This window comes from Tursiops truncatus, chromosome 20 (assembly GCF_011762595.2).
Source record: "Tursiops truncatus isolate mTurTru1 chromosome 20, mTurTru1.mat.Y, whole genome shotgun sequence".
NCBI lineage: Eukaryota > Metazoa > Chordata > Mammalia > Artiodactyla > Delphinidae > Tursiops > Tursiops truncatus.
Window position 1 is genome coordinate 38,139,162 of NC_047053.1, and position 25,785 is coordinate 38,164,946.

Consider the following 25,785-nt stretch of genomic DNA (forward strand, 5'->3'; position numbering starts at 1 on the left):
CCTCCCCCCCCCCCCGGGGAAGGCGCTGGGGGTGTGGCCAGGGGCCGGTATAAAGTCCGGGGGAGCCGGTCCCGGGCAGCAGCTCAGACCCCTGCCCCCCTACAGCCAGCCGCCTGGGCCGGGCCGAGGATGCGGCGCAGCGCCAGGCTCGCTCTCCTCCGGCCCGCTTGCTAACTTCCTCGGCTTCGTCCTTGTCCGCCAGCGGAGCCGCCCCGTGTCCCCGCGCCCTCCGGGTCGGGTCCTCCAGGCGCGCCGGGAGCTGCCTCTGTGTCCCCCGCTGTCCGCCCGTGCCCCGTCCTCGCCCGGTCATGCTGCCCCTGTGCCTCGTGGCCGCGCTGCTGCTGGCCGCCGGGCCCGGGCCGAGCCTGGGCGACGAAGCCATCCACTGCCCGCCCTGCTCCGAGGAGAAGCTGGCGCGCTGCCGCCCCCCCGTGGGCTGCGAGGAGCTGGTGCGAGAGCCGGGCTGCGGCTGTTGCGCCACTTGCGCCCTGGGCAAGGGGATGCCCTGCGGGGTGTATACCCCCCGCTGCGGCTCCGGCCTGCGCTGCTACCCGCCCCGGGGCGTGGAGAAGCCCCTGCACACGCTGGTGCACGGGCAAGGCGTGTGTATGGAACTGGCAGAGATCGAGGCTATCCAGGAAAGCCTGCAGCCCTCTGGTAAGGTGCCCCAGCCCTTGCACGCCCTCCCTGGGGTCCTCCCCTCCCAGAAGCCCCTTCCCCATTCGGGTTGGCCTGAAAGGCTCTTGAAAATCCCCTGTGAGCTGAGCAGAAGGCAGGTATGTGGCAGGGCCCGACTGGCACGGGACAGGGTCAGCCAAGGAAACTGCTGTCAAGTCCCTAGCAGCCTGTTGCCACCATCTAAGAGGACTCTGTCCCATCCCTCCATCTCAGGGGTGTCTATTTGGGAAGAGAGGTCTCAATGGTAGTCCTGGCTGCTGGGGCAAGCGTGGAAAATGAAGTGACCTGGCCCAGGCCACAGCCTGCAAGTGAGCGGTCTAGGGCCATATACCTGGAGGATGGGGTTGGTGGCAGTGGAGGCGTTCTGTTCCTGATCCAGGGACCTCCCCTCACCCTGGACACAAGTGGAGGCCCCAGGGGTCTGCGAAGCCAGGGCTTGGCCTTTTGACATTGAGGTGGGGTGGAGTGGGACATGTAAATTAGAGTGGCTTTGGTGGTGAGGGGCATCAGAGTGGCCCTTCCTCAAAGCCCCAGGCCGGCTCACCTAGCTTTTTGAGAGGTATTGGGAAGACAGGGGTCTCTCTGCCAGGCCTGGACACCTCCTCCTGCCCTGGTACACAGGCACCCTGCTCCTTTCTCCTGGCAGGTGCCATTTGAGGTGGCAGAAGAGAAGCAAGTCTTGGCTCCCAGCCCAGAGCTGCAGAAACCTAACGGGACAGGCAGTAGAGAGCGGAGGGATGGGCGGTGGGGAGAGAGAGAGAGAAAGGGAGAGAGAGGTTTAGAAGGTCTTTGGCCCTAAACTCATTCTTACACTTTCTCTGTTTCTATTTCTCAGTGAGACTTTCAGTTTCTCCCTTATAGTCTTTCTGTCTCTCTCCTTCTTTCTCTTATTCTTTTGTTCTTTCCTGCTGCGTCTCTCAACCTCTAGTTTCACTAACAACATTCTCAGATTCTCCTTTCCTCAATATCTCCTGCCCGTTATCAGTTTCTTTCTCTTTATTCTATTCCTTTTCCTGTTTTGTTGCCCTGCTTTGCTCACTTTCATCTCAGTCTCTTTCCGTTGCTCATTCTCTTGACTCTGTCATCGTTTCTCTTTCTGTCTTTGTTCCTGTCTTTCTCTGTTGCTTTCAGAATCTCTCTGTCTGCCTTTCTCTACCTCTGCCTGTTTCTTGTTCCCTCTCCGATTCTGTTTTGCTCTCCCTGGGCCTCTGTCTGTTTCTGTCTCTTTTCCTGGTGCTTGAAGCTTCCATTGTTGCAGTCCGGATGCTGGGACTCCGGCCCCAAGCTTCCTGCCCTGGGTCCCAGACCGCTCCACTTCCTCAATCCTCTGCAGCTTGTTAGCCAGAGGAGAGCAGGATGCAGGGAAAACAGGAAGGAGGTGGACCCCAGGGGTCTGGGCCTCGGGCCTCTCTGCCCTTCCTGCCCCTGGGCAGCGAGCGATAGGTCAGCAGAAAACATTCTAGGAGAAATGCCAGCCTGACACCCAGCACATCTGGGAAGCGGGGGTGGGGGGTTTCTGGGGGTGTAAGTCACTGATCCTGGGGCAGAGATGCCCGTGCTAGTGGGAGAGGAGGGGTACTGGTACAGGACCAGACTGGGAGTGAGGGCTGAGCCCTTGGGCTCCCCGGGTATAACGGGTTCCGTTTGCTTCGTACCTCTACCCTCCACCGGCCAGCGGGTATCTGGCACCAGATTAGGATGGCTGGTGAGCTCCTCCTCTCTCACCAACTTGAACGTGGGACAGAAGAGCTCTCAGTGGGTCTTGGGAACCCCTTCTTCCCTAGCTGGGTAGGAACACCCCGTCCTGAAGTGGAAGAAACTGTTCCCCTAGGAGCTGGGGAGGCATGGTGTGAACAGTTTGTGAGTGTCCTGTGAACATCGTGTACACCAGCCTCGAAAGGCAGCTTTAGGCCCCTTTTGGATTACAGGACCCAAGGTCTCCTTGCCTTGGCCTCCACCCTTGCAGTGCAGGCAGATATCGGGAGAGGGGAAGGGGAGGTCTGGGGGGCCCTGGGGAAACTAGGTACCTACTCAGCAAGCTGTGTCCATGCCCTCTTACCTCCCAGTCTTCTCAGAAGTACCCCTGCCATGGCCCGGGCCACACTGCACTGCATGAAAGGCGCCTCCTAGAGTTGTGCAGTAGCCCTGCAGGGTGTCTGGTGAGACCAGGCGTCCAGGGCTTGGCCCCTCTCCCTGCAGTCCTCCTGAGCCTTCCACTGTCGATAGGCTACTGTCCCTCCTGTGTCCCAAAGCTTGGGCCTTCTTTTTTTTTTTTTTGCTGTATGCGGGCCTCTCACCGCCGCAGCCTCTCCCATTGCGGAGCACAGGCTCCAGACGCGCAGGCTCAGCGGCCATGGCTCACAGGCCCAGCCGCTCCGCGGCACATGGGATCCTCCCGGACCGGGGCACGAACCCGCGTCCCCTGCATCGGCAGGCGGACTCTCAACCACTGCGCCACCAGGGAAGCCCAAGGGCCTTCTTGCCTGGGGAATAGTTGGGCAGAGAGGTCAATCACGCTCTTCTTCCTGCCTTTTCCTCTTGGGGCTGGGCTTCAGCAGGAGACTGGGGAGAGCAGTCACTCAGCGTGCCCCCTCCCTCGGCCTGCTATGGTCCAGAGGCCCACTCTTTGCTCCTGGGGCAGGTCTCCCCCATCCCTCTCCCAGCTAACCCCCTCCCCCGTGCCCTCTGCCGTGACCCCCTGTCCCAGCTTTCCAAGCCAGAAAAGGTTGTGGATTAACACAGCTCAGGCCGCCAGAGGTGGGGGCGGGGTGGGACTCGTGTGTCAGAAGTCCACAATCCTGATTCAGTGTACTGACCCTCGACTTGTGGAATCTGGGGGAGTGGACAGTGGGAAGATTAGCGTTTGGACTGGGGAGATCCTAAACTGTGCTCTGGGTCCCTCTGGGACAGGGTTAGGGAACATGCAGGCTGGGTTAATTTTTAGTCAACACAGCAAATATTGTCCCCCCTACTTCAGTACTGGGAATCCAGTCATGTCATGGGAACAGGGCCTTCCCAGAAATTCTGTGCCTTGGGGGAGGGGGGAAGGGGGAGCATAGCTGCTTAACATTTTTTCTTTAGTTTTAGCAAAGCCAGAATTATTGGTGCCTTGGGTATCAGGAGTCTTTCCATTTAAAGACATAGGAGCTGCAGAGATAAGTTCTCCTTTCCTCTAGCCAGACTGCTTCTTTTCCTCATCTATAAAAAGGGGGGACAGTGGGACCTCTCTCGCAGGGCTGGGGCATCTGGCATGGAGGAAGAGTTCAATACTGGAGCAGTGATGAGGGTGGTGATGAAGAGGAAGCCGAATGGATTGAAGTTGAAGCTTAACTTCTCTGATGCTGGGGCTTTGGGGGACAGTAGGGCAAGTGAGCAAAGCTGGGGGGACATGCAGAGGAGTGGAGGGGGTAGGGTGGAAGGGCCAGCTGTCCTCTGACTCTTTAGTCTGAGGCCAGCAGCAAGGCACAAGGGTGAGGGGGACACCCCTTGAGCCAGACCTCAAAGAAAAGCCTGGTACCCAGCAGGCTTGGGTACCTTGGTCTTGGCTTCTCCAGCCAGAGTGCAGGGGAAGGAGGAAAAGGCCTTTGTTGTAGGGCAGGTGGGTGACCCTCCAGATGGTGTCTGGTTGGCTGGGCCCACCTACCTCACAGCCTCACCCTGGGCGTCTTGAGGGGAGTGGGGGCTGGAGTTGAAGGGAAATCATGAGGATGAAATCAGGCAGCGAGGAAGAGGAAATCTTCTAGCTTTGACCATGAACTTTGCAGCCATTGGTGGCAAAGCTGTGAAACCTCTTCTTTCTCTGGGTCCCTGCCCTTCCTCTGTGGCTGGAGCAAAGACCAAGGTCTCCCCTGTGGCTGGATGTCGTTGGCCTAGCTCCAGCGGGGCAAGAGGAGGTGACCTGGCCTACCTTGGAAGCCCCGCCTCCCAAACAAGCCTTTCAGATGTCGGGAGGTCCGACCTTTGGTGGGGGGCGGGCAGGTTTGACTCGGCTCCCGCGCAGAGGGGAACCCACCAGGATTGCGATTTTTCCAGAGGGTGCCACCTGGGTGAGCAGCACGAGAAGGATGGACCCCCTGCATGAGCAGGGAAGTAGCAAGAATTCAGCCAGTTTTAGAGATGGGGAGGTGAACGTTCTTTTTAGAGATTCAGGGCGATGACCCTCACCCTCCCAAGCCTAGTGCCTAGGGTGGATCCTGGGGTGGGGTCTCAGTCTGCCAGTTAAACAAGACTGGGCAAAAAGAAGTTACAGATTAAGTGGAAAGTCAACAGCTGGGGTGCAGTCACTGTGCTGTGGCCAGGGCAGGGTCAGGGCGCCTGGGTGCATGTGGGTGTGCACGCGTGGACCAGTGTGTGTCCGGACACGTGATTGTTTGTGTATGTTTGTGATCCTTGAGTCCCAGCCTGTCTGTGTCTGAGCTGGCAGATAGGGACATGGTCTGCGTACCCCTGCCCCTGAGAGAGGCAGTACGGAGCCACTCTCCCTGCCGGCCGTGTTCTACTCTAAGCTGAGACACAAGCCGCAGCTAAGTGTGCTGGGTGGTGGGGAAACCAAGGTGGGGGAGGCCGGGCAGGCTGCCTGCTGATATGCCCCATGTGACGGGAGCCCTGCTGATACAAGAACGTGAGCTATGTTTCCAAGCTCGCCCTATGCCCTACACGTCCCCGGGGTTCAGCGAGTGGACCCAGTTGTCTTCCTTCATGGCACGTCCTAAATTAAGGGACGATCATTCCAAATATCCTTTCATAATCCCCCGTGTAGCACAGGGAGATCAGCTCGGTGCTTTGTGTCCACCTAGAGGGGTGGGATAGGGAGGGTGAGAGGGAGAGGCAAGAGGGAGGAGATATGGGGATATATGTATACGTATAGCTGATTCACTTTGTTATACAGCAGAAACTAACACACCATTGTAAAGCAATTATACTCCAATAAAGATGTTAAAACAAAAAATCCCTCCCCCGAGTGTTTTTGTGAACTTGACTCATAGAAACACAATGTTGGAAAGTAGTCGAATTTCTACGGCATATCTCTCCGGGTCCTTGAGACCTCTGCCACCCTGACGTGCCACACCTCCAGGGCAGAACTCTATCTCCTGAGGTAGCCCCGTGCATTAGAAAACTCTTCCTAGGGAACCTAAGAACATCTGGCCACTTACCAAGAGGGACAAGTGTCACTGTGCACAGCCGTGCTTTCCTTTATGGTCATGAAAAGAAAGCAAACTCGAAGGAAGAACAACAAAACCTTTCCGGTTGAAGGGGGCCCTCAAAGTAGTGTCGTGGGTTGTGTCAAATGAGCCCCTGGGATCCTTAGAGCCTTTCCAGGTGGCCCCTTTGTTCTAAGCTCGCTCCGCTTCTGTGGTTCCAAGACAAATCTCTCAATTCTTTTAGGTCTTCTATTTGCTTTCTCTCCAATCCCCAGCTCCAGCCTACACACCTGCAGTGCTGTGACCCCGTCCACTAGTCTTGTGGCTTTGGGCAAGGCGGACGCGGTGATGGCGGGGGGTGGTCACTGGCCAGCCTGGGCCTTCTTAGCCAGAAGCTTCCTTGGGAAGGTCTTCAGGGAAGAGCGTGGATCTCAGGTCTTCTCTCTGGTTCCTGCCTGGGGGCTTGGGGTCTATCTTCCTATGGCCCCCTTTGCACAATCCTGGCCTTCTGAAATTGATCTGCCCCTTCGTTTGCTGCCCACACCAGCTGGGAAATCTTGCTGTCGTGGCTTCTCCTCGGTTGACCTTCGGGAACTTGATCTTTTGGGACAGAAGTCCCCTCCAGACTGTCCTTCTTGGGATGTGAAATAGTCAGAAGGAGGGATTATATCTATCTGCTTCATTTATTCCTTCCCTCTGTTGCTTTTCTCTAAGCCAGCCCTGCATCAGTGACAAAACCTCTTCCCATCCTCGGTGACTGAATTTTAGACATAACCTTTGGTGTGGAATCTTGACAAAGACTTTCTGGGGGTCTAGATTCCTCCTTGCCTGGTTTCCCTTTATCCACGTGCTTCCCCCTGGACCCCCAGAACTAGGAGAATAAAAAGAGAACTAACCCCCCAACTAACTTTGGCTCGGCAGAAAAATACCATTTAACCCAGAGGCAGCTCTGGGACCGCTGCCATCATGGAGGAACCTGCTAACTCCTCAGGAAAAAAAATCCTGATGCAAACCAGATGTAACCTTCTGTCCTGCTGCCAACATCTGGAATGCTGGCAGGGGCTCTGCACTCAGGCCGGCAGCAAGTTGCCAAACCCGAGCATTTCAGAGGTGGCTCTGATCTGCAGAGGGATCTTGCGATCTCTTTGTCCAGCTCAGCCCTGTGTTCTGGTTTTGGCCGCCTGGATGGAGGAGCGGCGGTTACAATTCTGGGACTTCTGGATGGGGTCTTTCTGGAGTTCGGATAGAGCCTTTAGGAGAGCCCAGGGAAAGCGTGGTGGTTCAGCCTCACCACCCCCATCTCCGCGTCCCCAGTGCCCTGGCTCTGGGCAACAGATGTGCACTTTGGATGGGGTCTGAAATGTAAGGACGGGAGACTTTGGGGTGGGGGTGGGGGCTGAAGGGATGTGTGAGGGTGTTCTCTTGGTCCTGGAACCACACAGTGTCTCAGACACACGCGCACACACACACACACACACTCTCACATGCAGGCATACACACCCACTCCCACTTCTCCTGTGCAGCCAATGGAGAGAGTTTTGGGGCCAGATTTCTCATCACTCTTGGAAACTTTGATTCTGGCCATTTGGAAGAGGGTCAGCAGAGCCGACAGCCCTGGGGATCCCCTGGCTGGCTCAGCGAGATGCTGAAAAGAATAGGAAAGGAGAGGAAGAAAGAGCAGACCGGGAGGGGGATGGTAGGGAGAACTGAATGCAAGGGGGATGAGATTCGGTGTGGGGCCCCCTGCCTGCCTGAGACCTCCCTGCAGGGCCCAGGGGACCCTCCTGCTGTCTGGGCAGCTGCAGCTGGTGATTCATCTGAGGGCTGGACTGGGTGGAGTGAGGGACAAATCAAGGACTTCAAGAGGAATATTCTCCTGAGGAGATCCTGGGGAGTGGGGAAGAAACCGGGGTGCTGCTTTCATTTCTTCGCACCCCCCAGAGCCCCTGCTCTTCCCCAGCGCCAGGCTGGAGAATCCCTAAGAAGGAGAAAGCAGGTGGGAGGTGGGGTTGCTGTGCTGCCTTGTCCTTTCCCATCGCTGACCTTTCCCCATGTTGGCCTGATTGCAGACAAGGACGAGGGTGATCACCCCAATAACAGCTTCAGCCCCTGCAGCGCCCACGACCGCAGGTGTCTGCAGAAGCACTTCGCCAAAATTCGAGACCGGAGCACCAGTGGGGGCAAGATGAAGGTCATCGGGGTCCCTCGGGAGGAAGCCCGGCCTGTGGTGAGGATCTCTGACCAAATGCTCACGTGCGTAGGCACACACACCACCACCATCACCAGATCTGGACAATGTCCATTCAGCAAACATCCTTTAGATGTCTGCTGTGTGCGAGATGTACCTAGTATGCGTCATCAGGACCCAGGAAGTCCTCACTCCTCTTCTTGAAATTCCTTTCCTGCTCACCAGTTCTAGACACTGGGATAGCTGAAGTTATCGTTAAACACTGAGACGCTTCCGTACTGGTTGGTGAACAGCAGTGGCCGCAAGCCTCCTGATGTTTCTTGGCCCTTCCCAGGGAGTCCCCACCCCAGAGCTTCTCAGCAGCTAAAGGGTTCATGCTGGCCGTAGCAGGGAGCCTTGGGACCCTGCTCCAGGGTCTGGCTAATGTCCGTTCTGGTGGGTGTTTCTGATGGATCTGTGCCTGGGTCTTACAAGTTGTTAATTATATGATTTCATCCGTCACTCCTGTTTAGAAATCATCCCCTTCCTGTCCTTCACCATAGATTTCCTTTCCCCACAAGGTCCCTTCACATCATAGCCCTCCTTTTTAGAAGCCCTTTGGCTCAAGGCCCTCTCTTCAATGTCCCTCTGTTCTGCCCGCCAGTGTCCCCTGAGCCCGAGCTCCTCCTTTTACCTCGTTGGGCCCTGCTCAGCTTCCAGGCCTTAACCCTCCTTTCAGAGCCCGCAGTCCTGATTTGACCCCTAGCCCTGGTCCTCCTGCCTCTCTCCCTTCTGCTGAGCAGTTTCATCCTCCCCCTCCTCCAGCCCCAGGGCTCCTGCCAGAGTGAGCTGCACCGGGCCCTGGAGCGGCTGGCCGCCTCGCAGAGCCGCACCCACGAGGACCTCTACATCATCCCCATTCCCAACTGCGACCGCAACGGCAACTTCCACCCCAAGCAGGTGGGTCTCCATCTCGGCCGACTTGGCCCGGCCTCAGCTCCAGGATGTCCAGGATGGAGGTCTCAGGAAGGGGGGAGCTCCTCAACCCAAACCTAACCCCTTGGACCCTCCCCAAACCCTCCCCCAACCTCAGGACCTCAGCTCATTTTGCAGATGAGGAGACTGAGGCCCAGGGAGGGGTAGAGGCCGGCCCAGAGTCACGGAGCGAGTTAAAGGTAGACCAGTTACCCTGCCTCCCCGTCCAGGCTTATTTCTATGACCTCTGTAGTCACCATCTGTGATGCAGACCTGGCACTCCTGCCAACCTCTGCCTCCAACCCTCTCTCACTCTCCTTCCTCCATTCCTGTGAGTTCTCCTTTGTCCCTGGATGTCTGAGGTTTCCACGTGTGGCCTGTGGGATCTTAGTTCCCTGGCCAGGGATCGAGCCCAGGCCCTCGCAGTGGAAGCGTGAAGTCCTAACCACCGGACTGCCAGGGAACTCCTCCTGGCTGAGGTTTCATCTGGGAATGGAGGGGCTAGGTCTTGAAGAGTTGAGGAGGAAACTCAGCCTGCCCCTTCCCCCAGGCTGAGCCGCCAAACCACCTGGGGTTCAGCCAGGCTGGAGGTGAAGCCAGACCTGACGGCTGGAGACGGGAACTTTGGGTGCAGCAGAGGAAGGACAAGGCAGGAGACCAGACAGGAATACAGAAACCTCTGTACCTCCTTACGCCCTTAGAACATGGGCTCTTCTGACAAGCCCCCAGGATGCTGGGATGGTCAACGAGGTTGGCCTGCTCCAGCCCCATCTCTGGCCTGTCTCAGTCGGGCTCACTCGGAAGGGTGGCATATCTGGGCAGGACACTGGGTGGGGTGCCTCGTGCTGGGTGTGGCCTGGATCTCCTCCAGCCCTTGTGGGTGTAGGCACACACGTCCTCCCACTCCGTGCTCTACAGACGAATCCACAAGGTGGACCACCACTCAGCCTGAAGGGGCCTAGCTAGGAGGAGAAAGGCTGCCCCCGAGTCTGCACACCCCAGGATGGCATGAGGAGGTTATGAAGAGGTGTGCAATGGAGGAGGACCACAAAGGTCTCCCCACCAAACCAACGCCAAACCTCCCTCCAGCCTTTATCCCAATACCAATTTTATCCTTGTCCCAATTTTTCTTTTTCCTTTTTTTTGACCACGCCGTGTGGCTTGTGGGATCTCAGTTCCCCAACCTGGGCCCTCCGGCAGTGAAAGCAGAGTCCTAATCACTGGACCGCCAGGGAATTCCTCCTTGTCCCAATTTTTAAAATCTGCCCCCCCACGTTAAAAAAATCAATAGACTTTATTTTTTAGAGCAGTTTTAAGTTTACAGAAAAACCGAGCAGGAAGTACGGCGCTCCCATCTACTTTCCCACCCCCAGCCTCTCCTATTAACATGAGTGTGGTACATTTTTTACAACTGAGGAACTAAGATTGATCATTAGTTATTAACTAAAGTCCATAGTTTACGTTAGGGTTCACTCTTTGTGTTATACACGTTTATGTGTTTCCTTCCCCCCGTTTTTTATCTCACTGAAAATTCTGACACTTGACCCTTTATCTTCAGGCCAATTCTGACCCTTGAGACAACCTTCACTCCAACTCTAACCCCGACTCTGAAATACACCTTTACCCCCTACTTTTCCTCCTCCCCCATCTAATCCCGACCCAACCTTTAGCCCAACTGCTTTCATTGTTCTGACCTTGACCTCTGTCTCTATCCCAATTCCATTTCTGACCTGGGCTCTAAGCCTCACCCCACTCAAGTTTGAGTCATAATTCCCAGTTCAACTGCAACTCTCATGCTGATCCTACGCTAACTTCAATGTGGATAATCACAGTCTTAACCATAATCCTATTCTTAGAGTCCCAACACAATCAGAACCCAAACTGAAACACAATCAGAACCCAAATTAAAGACTTCTCCAACCTGAACCCTAGCCTTTCAAATCCAGCTGCACCTTTCAGCTCCACGGATCCAGTCTCCCCTCCAGGTAGAGGGTACAGAACTGCCTCAGGACCCTGGCTTCGGGAACTTCTGCACCAAAACTGTCTGGACCTTTCCTTCTCGGCCAACTTTACTCCAGTGAGCTCAGAGGACCCATGTTCAAGAAAGCCTGTGCCCTCAGGAGTCCATCTTGGAGCCACTGTCTGACTTGGGGGCTGGGCTGGGACCGGGGCCAGCTGCCTGAGATCTGACCTCTCACACCCTTGTCTTGGCAGTGCCACCCGGCCCTGGATGGGCAGCGCGGCAAGTGCTGGTGTGTGGACCGGAAGACGGGAGTGAAGCTTCCGGGGGGCCTGGAGCCGAAGGGGGAGCTGGACTGCCATCAGTTGGCTGACAGCTTCCGCGAGTGAGCCCTGTCAGCAGGCGGGGGGCTCCCTGCTCCCTGCTGCCCCCTCCCCTGGAGGCTGCAGAGCTGACCTGGAGCCTGGGTCTGAGTCCTGGCCCTGCTTCTGGCCCAGAAGTTTCCCTTGGGCTGTGTTTGTGTGTGTGCGTGTGTGCTTATGAGCATGGGTGTGCCCTTGGGGTGAGCTGAAGCCTAGGGGTGTCCTTTGGGCTTAGATAGCCTGAGAGAGCCCTGGTATGTTTCCAAATTGATCCTGGATTCATTCAGCCCTTCCGCCATCTATAAACACTTCTTGACCACATACCACATGTCAGCTGTAGTGTTCAGCCCTGCGGGCTCTTATTTTGACTCCCTCTGATTTAGACATGTGAGGCCACCCTCCTATAAGGTGAGCACAAGTCTGTAGGAGAAGAAAAGTCCCAGTCCCATAAGGAGGGGAGGAAAATAGACATGTACCTTGACCGTTGTCCCTCCCCTTAAACCAGTCAGAGGGTGGAGGCCATAGGGGAAGTGTGGGGTAGCAGATGACTCAGTGGTTAGGAGACCGACTGAGACCCAATTCCAAAGCTAAAGCCTGCCAGGCTCCCCTTTACTCCCCCCCAGGTCCCTCCAGGGGGAAGGACCTGCAGGGACAAGCCCACCTTAGCTTTGTTGCTTGGCAACTGAGACCCTGCTTTGGGGGAGGGAAGAGGTCAGCGGAAGGCCTGCAGGACAGAGGGCTGGGGAGGTGGGGCCCATCTCTGAGCAGTCAGGGGAGGAGGAAAGAATGCACAGCTGGACTGCATGTGCCTGATGGAGAAAGGAAACCACATGCTGGGAGGTGAGGGCCTTACCTGGGGTCCTGCTTCCTCCCCCATTTGTGGTCACAGCCAGGAAGTCACCAGGATGACTCCATCCTTCAGTGGCTCACTGTCTGTGGCTCTGCCTCCCTCCCCACACCTCCTTCCCTGGACCTTCCTCCCCGATATTTCCCTACCCACTGGGCATTTTCTGGCTTGACTGGATGGAAAGAGACTTAGGAACCTACCAGTTGGCCATGATGTCTTGTCTATTTTTTTTTTTTTTTTTTTTTTTTTAACAAAACAGAACAAAACCAAAAAAACCGTAGACAATGGTGTTCGGTTGATTTATTTACAATTAAGAGACAGGGATGCACCAGGGGTGGGGAGAACTGTCTTACATGGTAAAAGGACCGCAAAGGGTCAGCCAATTCACCCTCCTCTTCCTTGCAGCTTCTTCCTGGGGAGCCTCTCTGTCCCCAGAGTCTGTGCTGTGTTCAGACTCCTGGTGGGCCAGTAATGGCTTCTGAAGGGAGGGAGCAGGCTGGCCAGCCCTGCTGGGCCAGAGCCATTTCTGGGATCAGCTGGTGTGTGAAGCGGGGGCATTTCCTAGGGCATCAGGCAGACTGGGTTCGCGTCTGGATTTGATTTATCGATTTAGTGAGGGGAGGTACTGCCCTGCAGCTAGGGAAAGGGGGTAAGCTCTCCAACACATTCCACAGCTCTGACTGCCTAGATTCCTGACTGGGGGTTGGGGCTGAGATTTCATTCTGAGGGGTTGGGAGTGGGGGTATCTTTGATCTTGCTGTCCTGGACTCGCCAGGCTATGGGCTCTCAGTGCCAGCCCCAGAATGTGTGCCCACGTGGTACCACTGGATTCCTGGTCGTCTCCCAATGCTCCTTACCTCCCACCTTTGTGCTGTGTGTGCGTGTGTGTGCGTGTGTGTGTGCGTGTGTGTGTGTGTGTTTGATCTCTTGCACCCCCAGGCTTCTCGATTGCACTGGCCCCTGATGCACTGGCACCTGTGCCGTCTGAATCTTGAGCCTGGGGCCGCAATCCTCATCTCTCTAACTCTGCCTCTGTGGCGGCATCCCACAGCCATCTAGTCTTCCTGAGGCACCACAGGCTGCTGCCAGCAGCAGGAGATAAAGAACAAAGTGACGCTCCTTCAGCTGGGGGGCCTGCTCTTCACAGAGCCCCCTCCTTCTGGGGCCGAGGCCAAGGCATGCTGGGAGAGGAGGCTGAGTGTAGGCTGAAGATGAAGTTTTAGGTCCCTAAGCCAAATGTAGGGAGAGTATCTCTTTCCCCAAGGCATCTCTTTCAATTCCCCTTTGTCTCCAGCCTCCCCTCCTAATGCTTTATTCTTGTATCCTTGGAATGGGTGGTCAGAGGTCCTTTTCTTTTCATGTGCCTCCAGAAAAAACCTGGGTCTGCTTGCGAAGTAGCTGCACGTGTGGCCTGGGATGTGCCTTTGTGATAGGTGTGTATTTATAATGTGTGTGTGCACGCATGTGCGTCCATATAGTGAAGTGACACCTGAAATGTGAGAGTGTGGGCTTTTACAGGGCGTGTGTCCCTCGGCTGGGTGTGTGTAGATGTGACACATTTGTGTGGTGTGTCTGGGTGGGCTGTATGAATCTGAGTATGAATGGGTGTGATGTGAAGAGAGAGGGAGTGAAATTCACAGTGTATGTATGTACTTCCCTCCTCCACTCATTAGGCGTCCTCAGTGCAGGGCTCGTAGGGAGCTGTCTAGCACAGGAGAACAGAGGATGTGCACTTTGGGAGTGGGAATCCTATATCCCACAGAACGCCCCCCGCCCCTGGTGCTTGCCCGCACCATCTGGGAGCCAGGTCCTCGTTGTCAAAAAAGAAGGAAATAAAAGCAACTCTGGGGACTTCCATGGCGGTCCAGTGGTTAAGGCTCTGCGCTTCCGTGGCAGGGGTTGCGGGTTCGATCCCTGGTCGGGGAACTAAGATGCCACATTTTTATTTTGGCCGTGTGACAGGGCCAAAATAAAAGCAACTCCGTGTCAATGTGGACACCCTCTACCACTGCCAGGCCAGAGGAAGTGAACTGCCCTGGGTAGTGTCACAGTGGGGAGAACCGGGCTCCAGAGAGGAATTGCTGGTCTAGTTTGTACCTAAGCCCTCCCGTGGCCTCCAGATACCCTTGAACGGTCACTCTAGTTGCCACAGGGGCATCAGCATCTTGGTAGAGGTGGAAGGGAGGAGGAGGCAAGGACCAAACTCTTGTGTCCTGGTGGGGCCACCATACCTAGAATAACTTTAATTTTTAATTTATTAGATTTTTAAAGTTTTTTATGATGTGGACCATTTTTTAAAGTCTTTATTGAGTTTGTTACAATATTGCTTCTGTTTTATGCTTTGGTTTTTTGGCCCTGAGGCATGTGGGATTCTAGCTCCCCAAGCAGGGATTAAACCCGCACCCCCTGCATTGGAAGGTGAAGTCTTAATCACTGGACCACCAGGGAAGTCCCCTAGAATAACTTTAAACCAAAGTCCTGAGTGGTCTGTCCTGCCTCCCTAAGAAATGTCATTCCTCCCACTGTGGTTTGGAGCGGGGGGATGGGGGACCCCCTAGCCCATTGGTGCTGACTGGCATCAGGCGTTCATTCGGTTTCCATCTCCCGGCTCCCCAGTGGAGATCAAGACCTGATGTCTGGCTGAGGGGTGGAGGCTGGGTTTTCCATTGTCAAGAAGGCCAGGTGGGAGTAGAGAGAAAAAAATGGAGACTTGGATTGATTCCAGTACTGGATTCAGGTGGGGGAGTCTCTGGAGAGCTGGCCAAGCCTCCTGGCCCCTTCTCCTATGGGGGACCTGAGGTTCCAGACACAGCCATTCCTTCAACCCCTTCCAGGAAAAGGCTGCTTGTTCTAACCCCTCTGCCCTCTGGGCCAGATTCCACCACTAAGTTACTCCAGGAATGTTATGAGGCATGCAGGACTTGGGGCTCCTGCTCAGGGGTCCCCCTTTCTGGGGGGATCTGGCTGTGTGGTAAATGACCCTGAAATATTCCCAGTCAGAGAAACTCCTCCTGCATTCCAGACCCCTAATGGCAATGTCACCTCTGACCTCGAAAGAGAAAGTCAAGATGATGCGGTTGGAGGGAGCTGGGAGGCAATGGCAGCTGGGATGCTGGGTTGTCCTAGGGAAGAGGGGAGGAAGGGGGCGCTTTGTGAGTCTGGGGAGAGGGTCAACGAGGAGGAAGCATATTCAAGGGGGAGGAGGGAGTTAACGGGAGCAATGAGTGGAGGAGGGGCAATGGAACGGACCTCGGGGCACGCACATGCGCATGCGCGGGGGAGCAGACACCGTGCCAGCCAGCGTGGTGCCTAGTTAGATCCTAACTGTAGAGTAACCTGTCCCCTCTATGTCTGAGGCCCCAGAGGTTGGGGAGGCTTGGGTTCAGGGAGTAGAAGTGGGGGTGCTGTAGATAATTAGAAACATACCCTAATGAGTGAGCAGGCGCCACCAGGACCACCTCTCCCCTCACTGTCCCCCTCCCTTCCCCAGGTCCCCAACCCCCTTCTCCGTGACCTGGACAACTCCAGCCAGGCAAAGGGAGGGGCTGGTGGAGGCTGGGAGTGGAAACCCGGTGGGATTGGCTTCCTGGACCCTTACACAGTCTCTAAAGTGCAAACAACATATTTTTGCCATGCAGTGGTATTTAATTGCACATAAAAACAGAGCCATTAAACTGAAATTAAACCCTTGTTGGAATCACTTAATTCAGGGCATGACAAATTGCTTTCAGTGGAGGCAGCAGTGAAGTCCCCTCAGGGAGAGATGGAGATTAGCGGCTTCCATAGCTGGTTGGGTCCCCTCTTTGTCTTGGCCCCCTTGCTGGCTCTAAATTCTGAAATTGGGGTCAGAACCTTCTAAAGACCACCCAAGCCAAGGGGAAGCCTCTAGGTTTGTTCAGGATGACAGGAATGGAGGGTTGGAGAATCACAGAATCATTGTTCAACCCAGTTTCAGACAACTCGGTCTATTTTATCCATGGGTAAGTTGAGGCCCAGGGGCCAGTGTCATCCAGAGCCAGGAGAGGACCCTGGCGCCAAGGCGTGACCGGGGAGGCTGTTTTATCCTTTCACCCTGAGCCTGGAGACAGAGGTTGGGGCTGGGTGGGTGAGGGAAACCAGAGCAGGCCCTCATCCAAGTCTGGAGGCAGCAGGGAAAGCAAAATGGGTTCCTGGGGCTTGGGCTGCTGAGGCAACCTTGACTTTGTGGAGGGCAGCCTAGTGCCCAGACTTTGGCTCAGACAGACCTGGTCACTTAACTACTTGGGTGAGGTTGGGCAGGTATGACCTTTCAATCCTGCGAGCCTCAGTTTTCCTATCTGTCAAATGGGGATGGTGATTCCTATCTATAGAGTTCCTGTGAGGGCCAGTGGGCAGAATGCCTGAATAGGGCTTGGGGCCAAGTCCAGTAAGTGGTTCTACTGGACTTCCTTCTCAGGACCTGTGGTCCCCATCTGTAATAAAATCCAGCTGGGACCTGGTGGTTTCTGGGGCTCCCTTGCTCTGTGTTTGCAGCCCTTTCTCCTCCCTCCAGGCCCCTTCTTTCCTGCAGTTTCCCTTCTCTCCTCTGTGGTCTAGTTGTCTAACTAAGGGCAGAGGTCTGGGGTGTATGGTTAGACCACTGGTAGGAAAAGGCAGGCCCAGGCCCCCTAAAGTTTCCCTGCCTCACCTAGTCTTCCAGTGGCTGTGTGTGAGGCCCCTCTGGGAGGTGAAAGGGGGCCACGCTGTGGGGAGGGGTGCACAGTGAGGTAGTGAGGTTGTGAGGTTGTGGTCTCCCTCCCCCGTGTGCCCTCCACAATCTGGGAACCAGCTCCCCTGATTGGAACCAGATGGGTCCGCTGTGGCTGGAGGCCTGTCTCTGCAGTCCACTGACTCAATGCCCTTCCCTGGGAGGGGAGAGCGGGCGTGGGCTAAGGGGAAGTGGAGGTGAGGAGGGTCCTTTTCATCAGGGCTGGGAGAGAGAGTACTTTCCTTCTCTCTCCTCTCCAGGCTAGCGGCCTGGGAACTTTTCTGTTACCCACAGAGGATTATGGTGGGACGGTGGCCAGCTGGGGACAAGTCTCTCACTGAGGCTTAGGGGGGCAGTCTTAGAATTTATGACGCCTCCTCTGGGAGCCTGAGCCCCGTTTCTGAAGCTCAGCTCAGCTGCAGGTTGCCAAATAGGGGCTAGCTATGCCTGTCCCCCGACTCCAGGAGTGCCCCGAGGCCATTCCTCTCACCCTTGGACTCCTTGGCCTTGGTAGACTGCCAAGTTCCTGCCCTGGGGGTTGGGGTGGAAGGGCTGGGGCTGGGCCGGGGCCCAGGGTTCCCGTCATCGCACGCCTGGCAGCTACCCGGCTGCAGATGGCCCTCCCGCCAGCCTGGCGGCCAGCACAAATGCTTTACAGCTGTACCTCTATCGGCTTGCCCCGAGAGCCTAGAGACAGAGGTAGGGAGCTGGGGGGCACAGAGCTACGGTGGGTGGGGGACAGGCTAAGATGGCGGCCCAGCAAACCCGGGTTGCTAAGATAGAGAGGACAAGGAAACTTGAGGATCCAGAAACAGCTTCCCGAGCGAGGACCGCGGGGAGGATCCTGGGTGCTACGGCCTGGCAGGTCCAGGGATCAGGGTCCCTGCCTCCCTTCTGGGTCCTGGTCTCTGAGTAGAGCCAGAAGTTTCCAAACTGAAGCAGCAGGAAGGGGAGGCCAGGCTCGTCCCCACCCAGGGGAAATTGGACCAGACTGCTCAGGAAACAAATTCAATTTTCCAGCATCATGGAAGGTTAGTCAGACAATAGAGGGCTTTTTTCCCCCAGAAAACATAAGAAAAAAAACATCATAAGAAACAAAAGTCCAGTTGCCTTCGGCTGAGCTGTTTCCCAACTTCATTTCTCAGCTTCAGGTCAAGGCTTCTCATTCAAAGTGACATGTGACTGCCCAGTGACCCTGGCCTGATCGCAGGCCTTGTGAGGGACCATGCTCCCAGGGTCTGTGACCACCCCGACTTCCAAAAGCCCTGGGTGGGCCCAGCCCCATGCAAGGGAGGGGCAGTGGTAAAAATAAAAACCTTCCCCCAAAGAGATTTTGGATTTAGGGGCTGGTAAGTCCTAAATCCCAGGCAACAGGCCCAGATGGGTTTATATTAAAATGTAAACGGACCTGAAAAGTTTTGAAAAGTTTTCTTTTTGGCGGGTGGGGTGGACCACAGGAGGTTGCCTTTAAAATGCAAAGAGACCTTGTAAACTCCTGCTTGGGGAATTTCTTGGGGCTGGAATGAGGGGAGCTGGCCTTGCAGGCTAGGGAAGGGCCAGCCTCCAGTTGGGTCCTCTGCAGATGGTGGCCTTGTAGGGGACTCTGGGCCCTGGCAGGGGAGGAGAGGGTCAGCACAATCTAAAGTAGAGGGCAGGCCCAGAGTGGGGGAGAGCAGAGGTTGCCAGGAGACAGATCCCAAAGTTCTAGGGTGGGAGGTGGGCGGTGGGGAAGACCACACAGGAAGCCTCGGGATAGGGCTGGGCGGCATCTCCTGGGCTGGAGAGGGGGGTGTAGGGCGGAGGGGGGGGTTGTCAGGGAGAGGGGTGGCTCCAGCCTAATGGCTGAGAAACGTCCTTCCTAAGAAGACCGGGGCTGGGAGCAGCTTTCAAGTTCTTCTCCAGTTCACCCATTACACAGATGGGAAACAAAGGCCTAGATGGGGTCTGTGATTTGCTTGCCTGAAGGCATAAATGAGCTGGTGGCATACAGATGAGAACTCAGGGCAGTGGTCTTTTGGCACCGTCTCCCAGTGGGGGCAGGGGAGACTCTTCAGGCTCCGGAAAGGGGAAGCTAGGAAGGGCTATAATATTTGGGAGGAAGGAAGGAGGTCCTGATGGAAGATTCTGGGGGGAAGATTACAGGGAAATATGCCACCTTTCAGGCAGACAGAGGGACAGGGGACTTTTGTAACAGTCTGAGCAGCCTGGTGTAGCGGCTGGAGTGGGATGGGGACCTAATCGCTGGTGGGAGAAGAGGGGCTTGTCAGAGACACCAGAAGGAGGGGCAGACAACTCTATCCTGGTGTAGATGGAGGTAGGGGATTGGACTTGATGACCTCTGGTTCAATAAGTTCCAAATGTCATCATTATCAGAATCACTATGGGTTTGGGTCCAAATCGCTTGGGTTCAAATCACACTTTACCATTATTATGGTTGGACCCTGGGAAATGGACTTAATCTCCCAATCCACAGTTCCGTATCCATCAAATGAGGGTAAATAATGATACCTACATAGTGTTGCTATCAAGATTAAATGAGATAATACACGGCAAAGCTTCTAACAAATACTCTAGGCCTGGTGTGCGCCAGGCACTGTTTTAGGTGCTGGGGATCCAGCAGTGAACATGCGAGTCTTCTTCTTCGTCGAGCTCCTGTTCCAGCAGCCTGGTACGTGGCATTATATTAGGTGCCCAAGAGAGGTCGACAGGAGTGCTAGCCTTCTCAGAATGAACACTGGTACTCCACAGGCTACAAAGTGTGTTCACGCCCAGTGTGTCTCTAATTTTTTGAGGCGGATATTACAGTCGAGGAAACTGAGGCTTAATGCCCAGGGAAGTGGCTTGCCCTAAATCATGCAACTAATCAATGGCAGAGGGGACCTGCCACCCAGATCTGTCTGACCACCAGGCTTCTAATTCTTGATGCAGAAGAGAGAAGTTGCGTGTGTGCGTGCGCAGGGGAGTGGGGTGAACTAAGGAAAGGATACATCCCATCTCGGTATTCACGGGGTGTCCAACTCGAATGCTGTGGAGGAGAGAAGCTCTCTCCTGGGTCATGTGCAGGCCTCTCCCGACCTCCTAGCCACCCGGGGGTCACCTAATTCTGCATTGCTCACGTGGGCGCTCAGCGTGGTATTTGGTGACGCAGGTGAATGAGTGAGCGAGACTCATCGTCCCTTTCCTCCCCCTCCTTATTCTCTCTTTCTGGTTCCCTCTTCCTGGCTTGTCTTCCTGCCCCCTAGGCCTCCTCCAAGCCAAGCTCCACTTGCTCCTCGGCAAGATTTTTTTTTTTTTTTTTTTTTTTTTTTTTGCGGTACGCGGGCCTCTCACTGCCGCGGCCTCTCCCGTTGCGGAGCACAGGCTCCGGACGCGCAGGCCCAGCGGCCATGGCTCACGGGACCAGCCGCTCCGCGGCACGTGGGATCTTCCCGGACCGGGGCACGAACCCGTGTCCCCTGCATCGGCAGGCGGACTCTCAACTACTGCGCCACCAGGGAAGCCCCCCGGCAAGATTTGACTGGGAAGGGGTGAAGGCTGAGACACCTTCCAGGAAGCAGAGAGTTACAAAACGAGTCCCTGGCTGGCTCCAAGGGCACAGACTCAAGAAGAAGAGGGTCTGCTTTGCTGGGGCTGAGAGCCCCAGCCTGGCCGGGACTGGGGGGATTATGGGGGTGGGGAACATGGCTGGGGCAGGGCCCTGTATGGAGGGGCGCTATGGATTGAACTGTGTCCCCATAAATTCACAGGTTGACCCTAACGTGACTGTATTTGGAGATAGGACTCTTAGGAGATAACTTACGAGGTTAACTGAGGCCATAAGAGTGGGGTCCTAATTTGATAGGATTGGTAGCCTTGGAAGAAGAGGAAAATGCCCTGAGGAAAGGCCATATGTGCACACAGCTAGAAGGTGGCCGTCTGCAAGCCAAGAAGAGAATCCTCACCAGAACCCAACCATGCTGGCGCCCTGATCTTACACCTCCAGGCTCCAGAACTGCGAGAGAATAAGTGTCTGCTGTTTAAACCACCCAGTCTGTGATATTTTGTTATGGCAGAGTCTGAGCAGACTAATACAGGGGGAAGGGGGAGCCCTAGTCCTGTTCTTTCCCACGTAGTCCTTTCAAGCTCGGAGAGAACCCAGGCCCCAGGCCCAGATCAGGTAGGCTTCTGTCCCAGCCTGCCTCAGGATGAGAGCCCCTATCTCTTTCCTGGCCTGAACTCCAAGTCTTCACAGCTTCCTCTTCCCATCACACTCCTTCCCAGCCCAGGCCTCAGATCCTTTCTCCTGTCTCCACATCTGGTTACTTACTCCCTGTCTGAAAAGCCTCTGTTGTCTCCCCATTACCTACCGGATAAAGTCCAAGCATGTTGCCGTGTACAACTGTGCATCATACAACTTGCACAACTGTACACAGTGGTCCTGAGTCCAACCTCATTCATTCATTCATTCACCAAGTAGTCATCCCTTGGACATTCTCAGCTTAGCACCCAAGGCTCTTAATGATCCAGCTCCTCCCTCTTTCCTTTGCTTCCTCTCTTGCCTACTCCCTTGGGCACCACAGGCTTCAGCCACTCTGAACAGGGAATCTTTTCATACCTATGGGCTTCAGGCACAAATTCATCCATCTGCTTGTCTGAGTGCTGAGCCAGTGGAATGGGCACAAGTTTGGAATTCCTTTTCTCTGCCATTTACTAGCTGGGTGAATGTGGGAAAGTTAACCTTCTGAGCCTCAGTTTTCTAATCTGTAAAATGGGATTAAACATATATAATGCACTTCACATTGCACTTAGCCTATAGGAGCCCCCTAGCAAAAGTTGGGTTCCCCCCCCCGTCTTTACTGTTAGACTCCTATTTATCCTTGAAGACCCGACTCAAATGTTACTGCCTTGGTGACGTTGCCCTCCTTCTCCCCAACTGGGGAAAGCTCATCTTCTCTGTACCCTTCCTGCCAGCTCTGTATGACACTTACAAACCTCCATTATAACGCTGTTATATTCATCCATTTTCCTGGATCCCATGAATAGAGCATGCGGCCAGAAAGCACTGCTGCATGAATCAAGGTACTGCCTTCTGGGTTGGGGGCCTTTAGCCCCCCAGCCCTGCCCTCTTGTTCCAAGTTCTCAGCCTATTGGATAGCATGAGAGTTAGGACCAGGGGGACAGGGTGGGGGTAGGGTGTTAGGGGCTAAGGATGAAAGCAGAGGTGAGCCACCTGCGGGAGATGAGTATGGGGGCTGGCTGGTCAGATGGGGTAGGGGTGAGGGTGCCTCAGCTCTCTGGGCAGTCCACTCTGTAGCCAGAGAGGAGGCAGGGGTTAGAGGACATGGGAATCTGGGTTTTGAGAAATGGTTGGTGGCACAGCGGGCTGCTGTCCTCCATTCCCATCAACTCCAGCAGCAGCTGGGCTTTGCTGTGGGTCCAGCCACCGGGGGCAGAGGGGCGAGGGGATTAAATGGGACAAGAGTAGGAGGGTTTTTCTGTAAAGGGGGAGAGGATGGGTTTGGGGGTGGGTGGGTGGAGAAGGTATGATGAGAAGAAGGGTGAGGAAGGAGAGAGACCCTGGGAGGGGGAGAGGAGGGAGGGATGGTGTACTTATGTGTAGAGAGAAGGATGAGAAAGGGATGCGGCAGGGTGGAAAGTCGGGAGACAGGACATTGTGGGTACGGGGGAGAGAGGCTTAAGACCCAGGACTGCAAAGCCTGGAGAGGAAACCCCTGGGTGTCCCTGCATGGGTGCAAAGACCCCTCCCTTCCCAGCTCCTGCCTTGGTGGAGGTCCGTCCCTTCTGCCCTTGCTGGGCTGGTGGCTCTGCCCATCAGCAAAGGTCAAGTTCTCTATGAAATCTTCCTAGAGATGAGCTATGTAAATGCAGTAGAGGTCATTACCTCCCGTGGACTCTGTCCAGGGCCAGGGAGGGGGCTGGGCGGGGGGCTGAGAGGGACCTTCTCTGGAACTGCAGTTGGGCAGTGGGAGGGGCGGCAGGGGCTTCTCAGTGGTGGTTCAAGGTCTCTTGGCAAGGTCTCTTCACTTCCTCCAGAGCAGCCCTTGCCACTGGGTCACACAGCTCAGTCTGCACAGAAGCAGCACCTCTCCCCTTCCCAAGGCTCTGTAGGAAAGGGACATCGGTGCAGCCCCTTCTGAACCACTCGGCGAGGCTTTCCATGGCCTGTCCACCTTGAATCCCTAACTGCAACGGGTCTGGAGAGGTCTGGGGGGGCATTACCCCAAGACTGGAGGCAGAACCAGGATGAATGATGGGGCCATTGCCCAGGTCTCCAGGACTGGGCTGGTAGCTCGGGGTTCATCTGGGTTTAAGGATTCTTCTGGACTTTTCTTGAGCTGCCTATGTTTCACCAGCCTCTCCTCTCCCTCAGGGAGCCCGAGTGAGACTCTGGAAGGTGGCAGGGCTGTTACATGTGCTCATCTCAGCCCTGGCACGCACGGGAGAGCCCGGGCCTCCTGTCTTCCTGGCACAGTGGCAGGAAAGGGGTCGTGAAGAAGGAAAATGGGTGTGTCGGACACGTGGGGTACCCAGAATGATTTAAGCAACGGCTATGAAGTGGAAGTCAGTGGAGACTGTCCTGCCGTGCCAGGGGTGCGGGAGGGGTGTGGCACACGTGGTCTTCTCTCAGACACAGCTGCCACCTGCCCAGCCAGGTCCCCTTTTCTGTTCAGGTTTCCATCTCTGAGGGGATAGCCCTGAATACCATAGGACCAACTCTTGTGCAAAGACAGACACTTTATTTTCCATGATGGGAGCTACAAGGCCCCCATAGATATATGGGGGGGTGCTCTCTGCCAGCTCCCAGGCTGTGACCTTGAGAACGTGGGCACTGTGACCTTGAGAACCTTGTCTGGATTCCGTAGTCTCCAGGGTGGGGCAATGCCTGACCACAGGCCGGGGGTGCTGGTCTCAGCCAGTCCCGCCAGCCCAGGGCCGCTTCAGTCCGGTTTGGTTTTCTGGGTTGAAATAATAACCCTTCAGGCCCAACTTTGGCCAAAGATAATGATTCTCTGGCAGGGCCCCCAGCTGGGCGGGGGCAGGCACTGGTCCCTCATGGAGCAAAAACGGGCTTCTTTTCTGAGTCTTATCTTCTACTCTCATAGTTTGGTTTCTTTAGGACCCCAGGTCTGCTAGACAAACAATTCCAGATTCTTGGGGGTCTTAATGGGTTAGGGTTAGGGTTGAGGGGGGTGTGGGTGGGGCGGGAAAGACCACCCAGCTTCTCCAAGCCTCTTGGGGTGGCTGCCTGTTTGCATTCTTGACTCTCTGCTGCCCCCATGTGGTTACAAGGTCAGTTGCTGCCACAGTACTGTAGAGGGCTCTGTGTGCGTGCGTGCGTGCGTGTGTGTGTGTGTGTGTGTGTGTGTGTGTGTGTGTGTGTGTGTGTGTTGTTGGAGCACAGAGGACTCAGCAAGACTGGGGCTGAGGCAGAACCAGAGAGAGCCAGCTCCTGTGTCTGCTTGAGTGAGCAGAGGTCTCGCTGCCGCCACCCCCAGGTGTGAGTGACACAAGTAACACCAGGGCAGTTGTGGGACAGTCGCTTATGAGAAACTGAAAGACAAGATGGAGCTGATGCTCATTTGCAATGGAAGGGATTAGACATCAAGATTGTGAGGACAACGGAAGGGATTAGACATCAAGATCGTGAGGACAGCGGGGTCATCTCTGACCATGGGGGCAAGTTTACACTTGTTAACCTGCCTAGCAACAAGGGCCATGTTGGCTGAAGAATCCAGGGCAGGCGGATCTAGCTTTGCCCTGGGAATAGCAGCTCCATACGCTGTCAGGGAAATGGGGAAAGGAACAGATATGGAGGGAAAGAGAGTCAGTCCATCCCTCCTTTGGTCCTCAGTGCTGGCAACCCATCTGCTCTCAGGCCAGCCTTGGACCAGGGCCCAGGAGTCCCGACCCCGTACCTGCATTTGGCCTGAAGCAGGGGTCACGGGTCTCTAGCTCAGGCTACTGTGTCCGGAGTGTCCAGGAGGATGGAGTCAGGGGTCTTCAGAGGTTATTTTCGTGTGGGGGTCCTCAGATGTGGGTGTGCTTCAGAATCACAGGGAGCTTGTTAAGATGCCCACAGACGTCTGAGAAGAACAGCTGATCCTGCTGTGGGCCTCCTTTAAGGTTAAAGAAACTGAGGCCCGGGTTGGGGGGGGTCTGGATGAAGGTCACCGCTGAAGGTCATACTGAGTTCAAGGGTTTCAACTTGGTACCGTTCTCCTCCAGTCCAGGGGATTGGTCCATCAGGGTGGTAAGAGGCCTCTTGCTCAGGCTGGAGGGGGCATCCTGAGCAAGCCCACTGGGGTGCCTAGGAAGACACACAGGAAGCTCCCTCCCCTACATCCTTTCTGGGTCCTGCAGCAGAGCACCCACCAGGCTGATGACCTGCGAGGCTGGCTGGACAGTGTCATACTCCGCAAAGAGGTGGCACACATTCTCCTGTGACTCGGTCTGGCTCTTGGCCACAAACCCAAAGATCCTGATGGGAGAGGAGAGCCTGAGTGAGGGGTGGGACCCAGGGAGGTACCAGGCTGGGAGCAGCTCTCCTCCCCGCCCTTCCCCAGCCCAGCACCTCATTAGGACGGGAGCCTCCCCTGTCAGACCGAGAGATCCCTGAGTTTAAGATCTGGGTTTCCCTCCTTTGGAATGGGGGCGCCTGAGGACACGACCTGTGTATTCCCCATCAGAGTCGAAGCTTCCTGAGGGCGAAGGTGTGTCTTGGCCGTCAGCCTGAGGCATCCTTACAGACCAAAGCCTGCGCCTCCCACATAAGACATCAAACTGGTGGCTCCCTGAGGGCCGGGGCCTGTGCCATCCGCCATCAAACCCATGGGCTTTTAAGATCAGGGCGGGGCCTCCTTCTTTCCCTCACTCCCTCCCCATGTTGGGTCCAGGCCTCGACGAGGGAGACCTCTCATGGCGACTGAGT

The 25,785-nt window shown here is 55.6% G+C and overlaps 2 protein-coding genes across 7 annotated transcripts in view; one reads left to right on the plus strand and one right to left on the minus strand.

Moving 5' to 3' along the window:
* Positions 1–63: 63 nt before the first annotated feature.
* On the plus strand, positions 64–12,386 carry IGFBP4 (insulin like growth factor binding protein 4). The gene is made up of 4 exons (XM_033847348.2): positions 64–657; positions 7,889–8,046; positions 8,812–8,946; positions 11,176–12,386. The coding sequence occupies exons 1-4, from the start codon at positions 309–311 to the stop codon at positions 11,308–11,310; spliced, it is 777 nt and encodes a 258-aa protein (XP_033703239.1). The 5' UTR covers positions 64–308; the 3' UTR covers positions 11,311–12,386.
* Positions 12,348–25,785, minus strand: part of TNS4 (tensin 4) — a 32,694-nt gene continuing 19,256 nt past the window's right edge. For 5 of the 6 annotated variants that reach the window (XM_073797373.1, XM_033848341.2, XM_073797374.1 and 2 more), the window contains one exon: positions 12,348–25,335. In XM_073797373.1, coding sequence (XP_073653474.1) covers positions 25,194–25,335 — 142 coding nt within the window. In that variant the 3' untranslated portion in view covers positions 12,348–25,193. The remainder of the gene's footprint in view (positions 25,336–25,785) is intronic. The other variant, XR_004524022.2, reaches the window with a different exon arrangement.

What these genes read in the sequence shown, in the direction of transcription:
- IGFBP4 (XM_033847348.2), top strand. Translation starts at nt 309, where the DNA reads ATGCTGCCCCTGTGCCTCGTGGCCGCGCTGCTGCTGGCCGCCGGGCCC. An exon ending in GGAAAGCCTGCAGCCCTCTG is followed by an intron (nt 658 to 7,888) that starts GTAAGGTGCCCC and finishes GCCTGATTGCAG; the next exon opens with ACAAGGACGAGGGTGATCAC. An exon ending in GGGAGGAAGCCCGGCCTGTG is followed by an intron (nt 8,047 to 8,811) that starts GTGAGGATCTCT and finishes CCCCTCCTCCAG; the next exon opens with CCCCAGGGCTCCTGCCAGAG.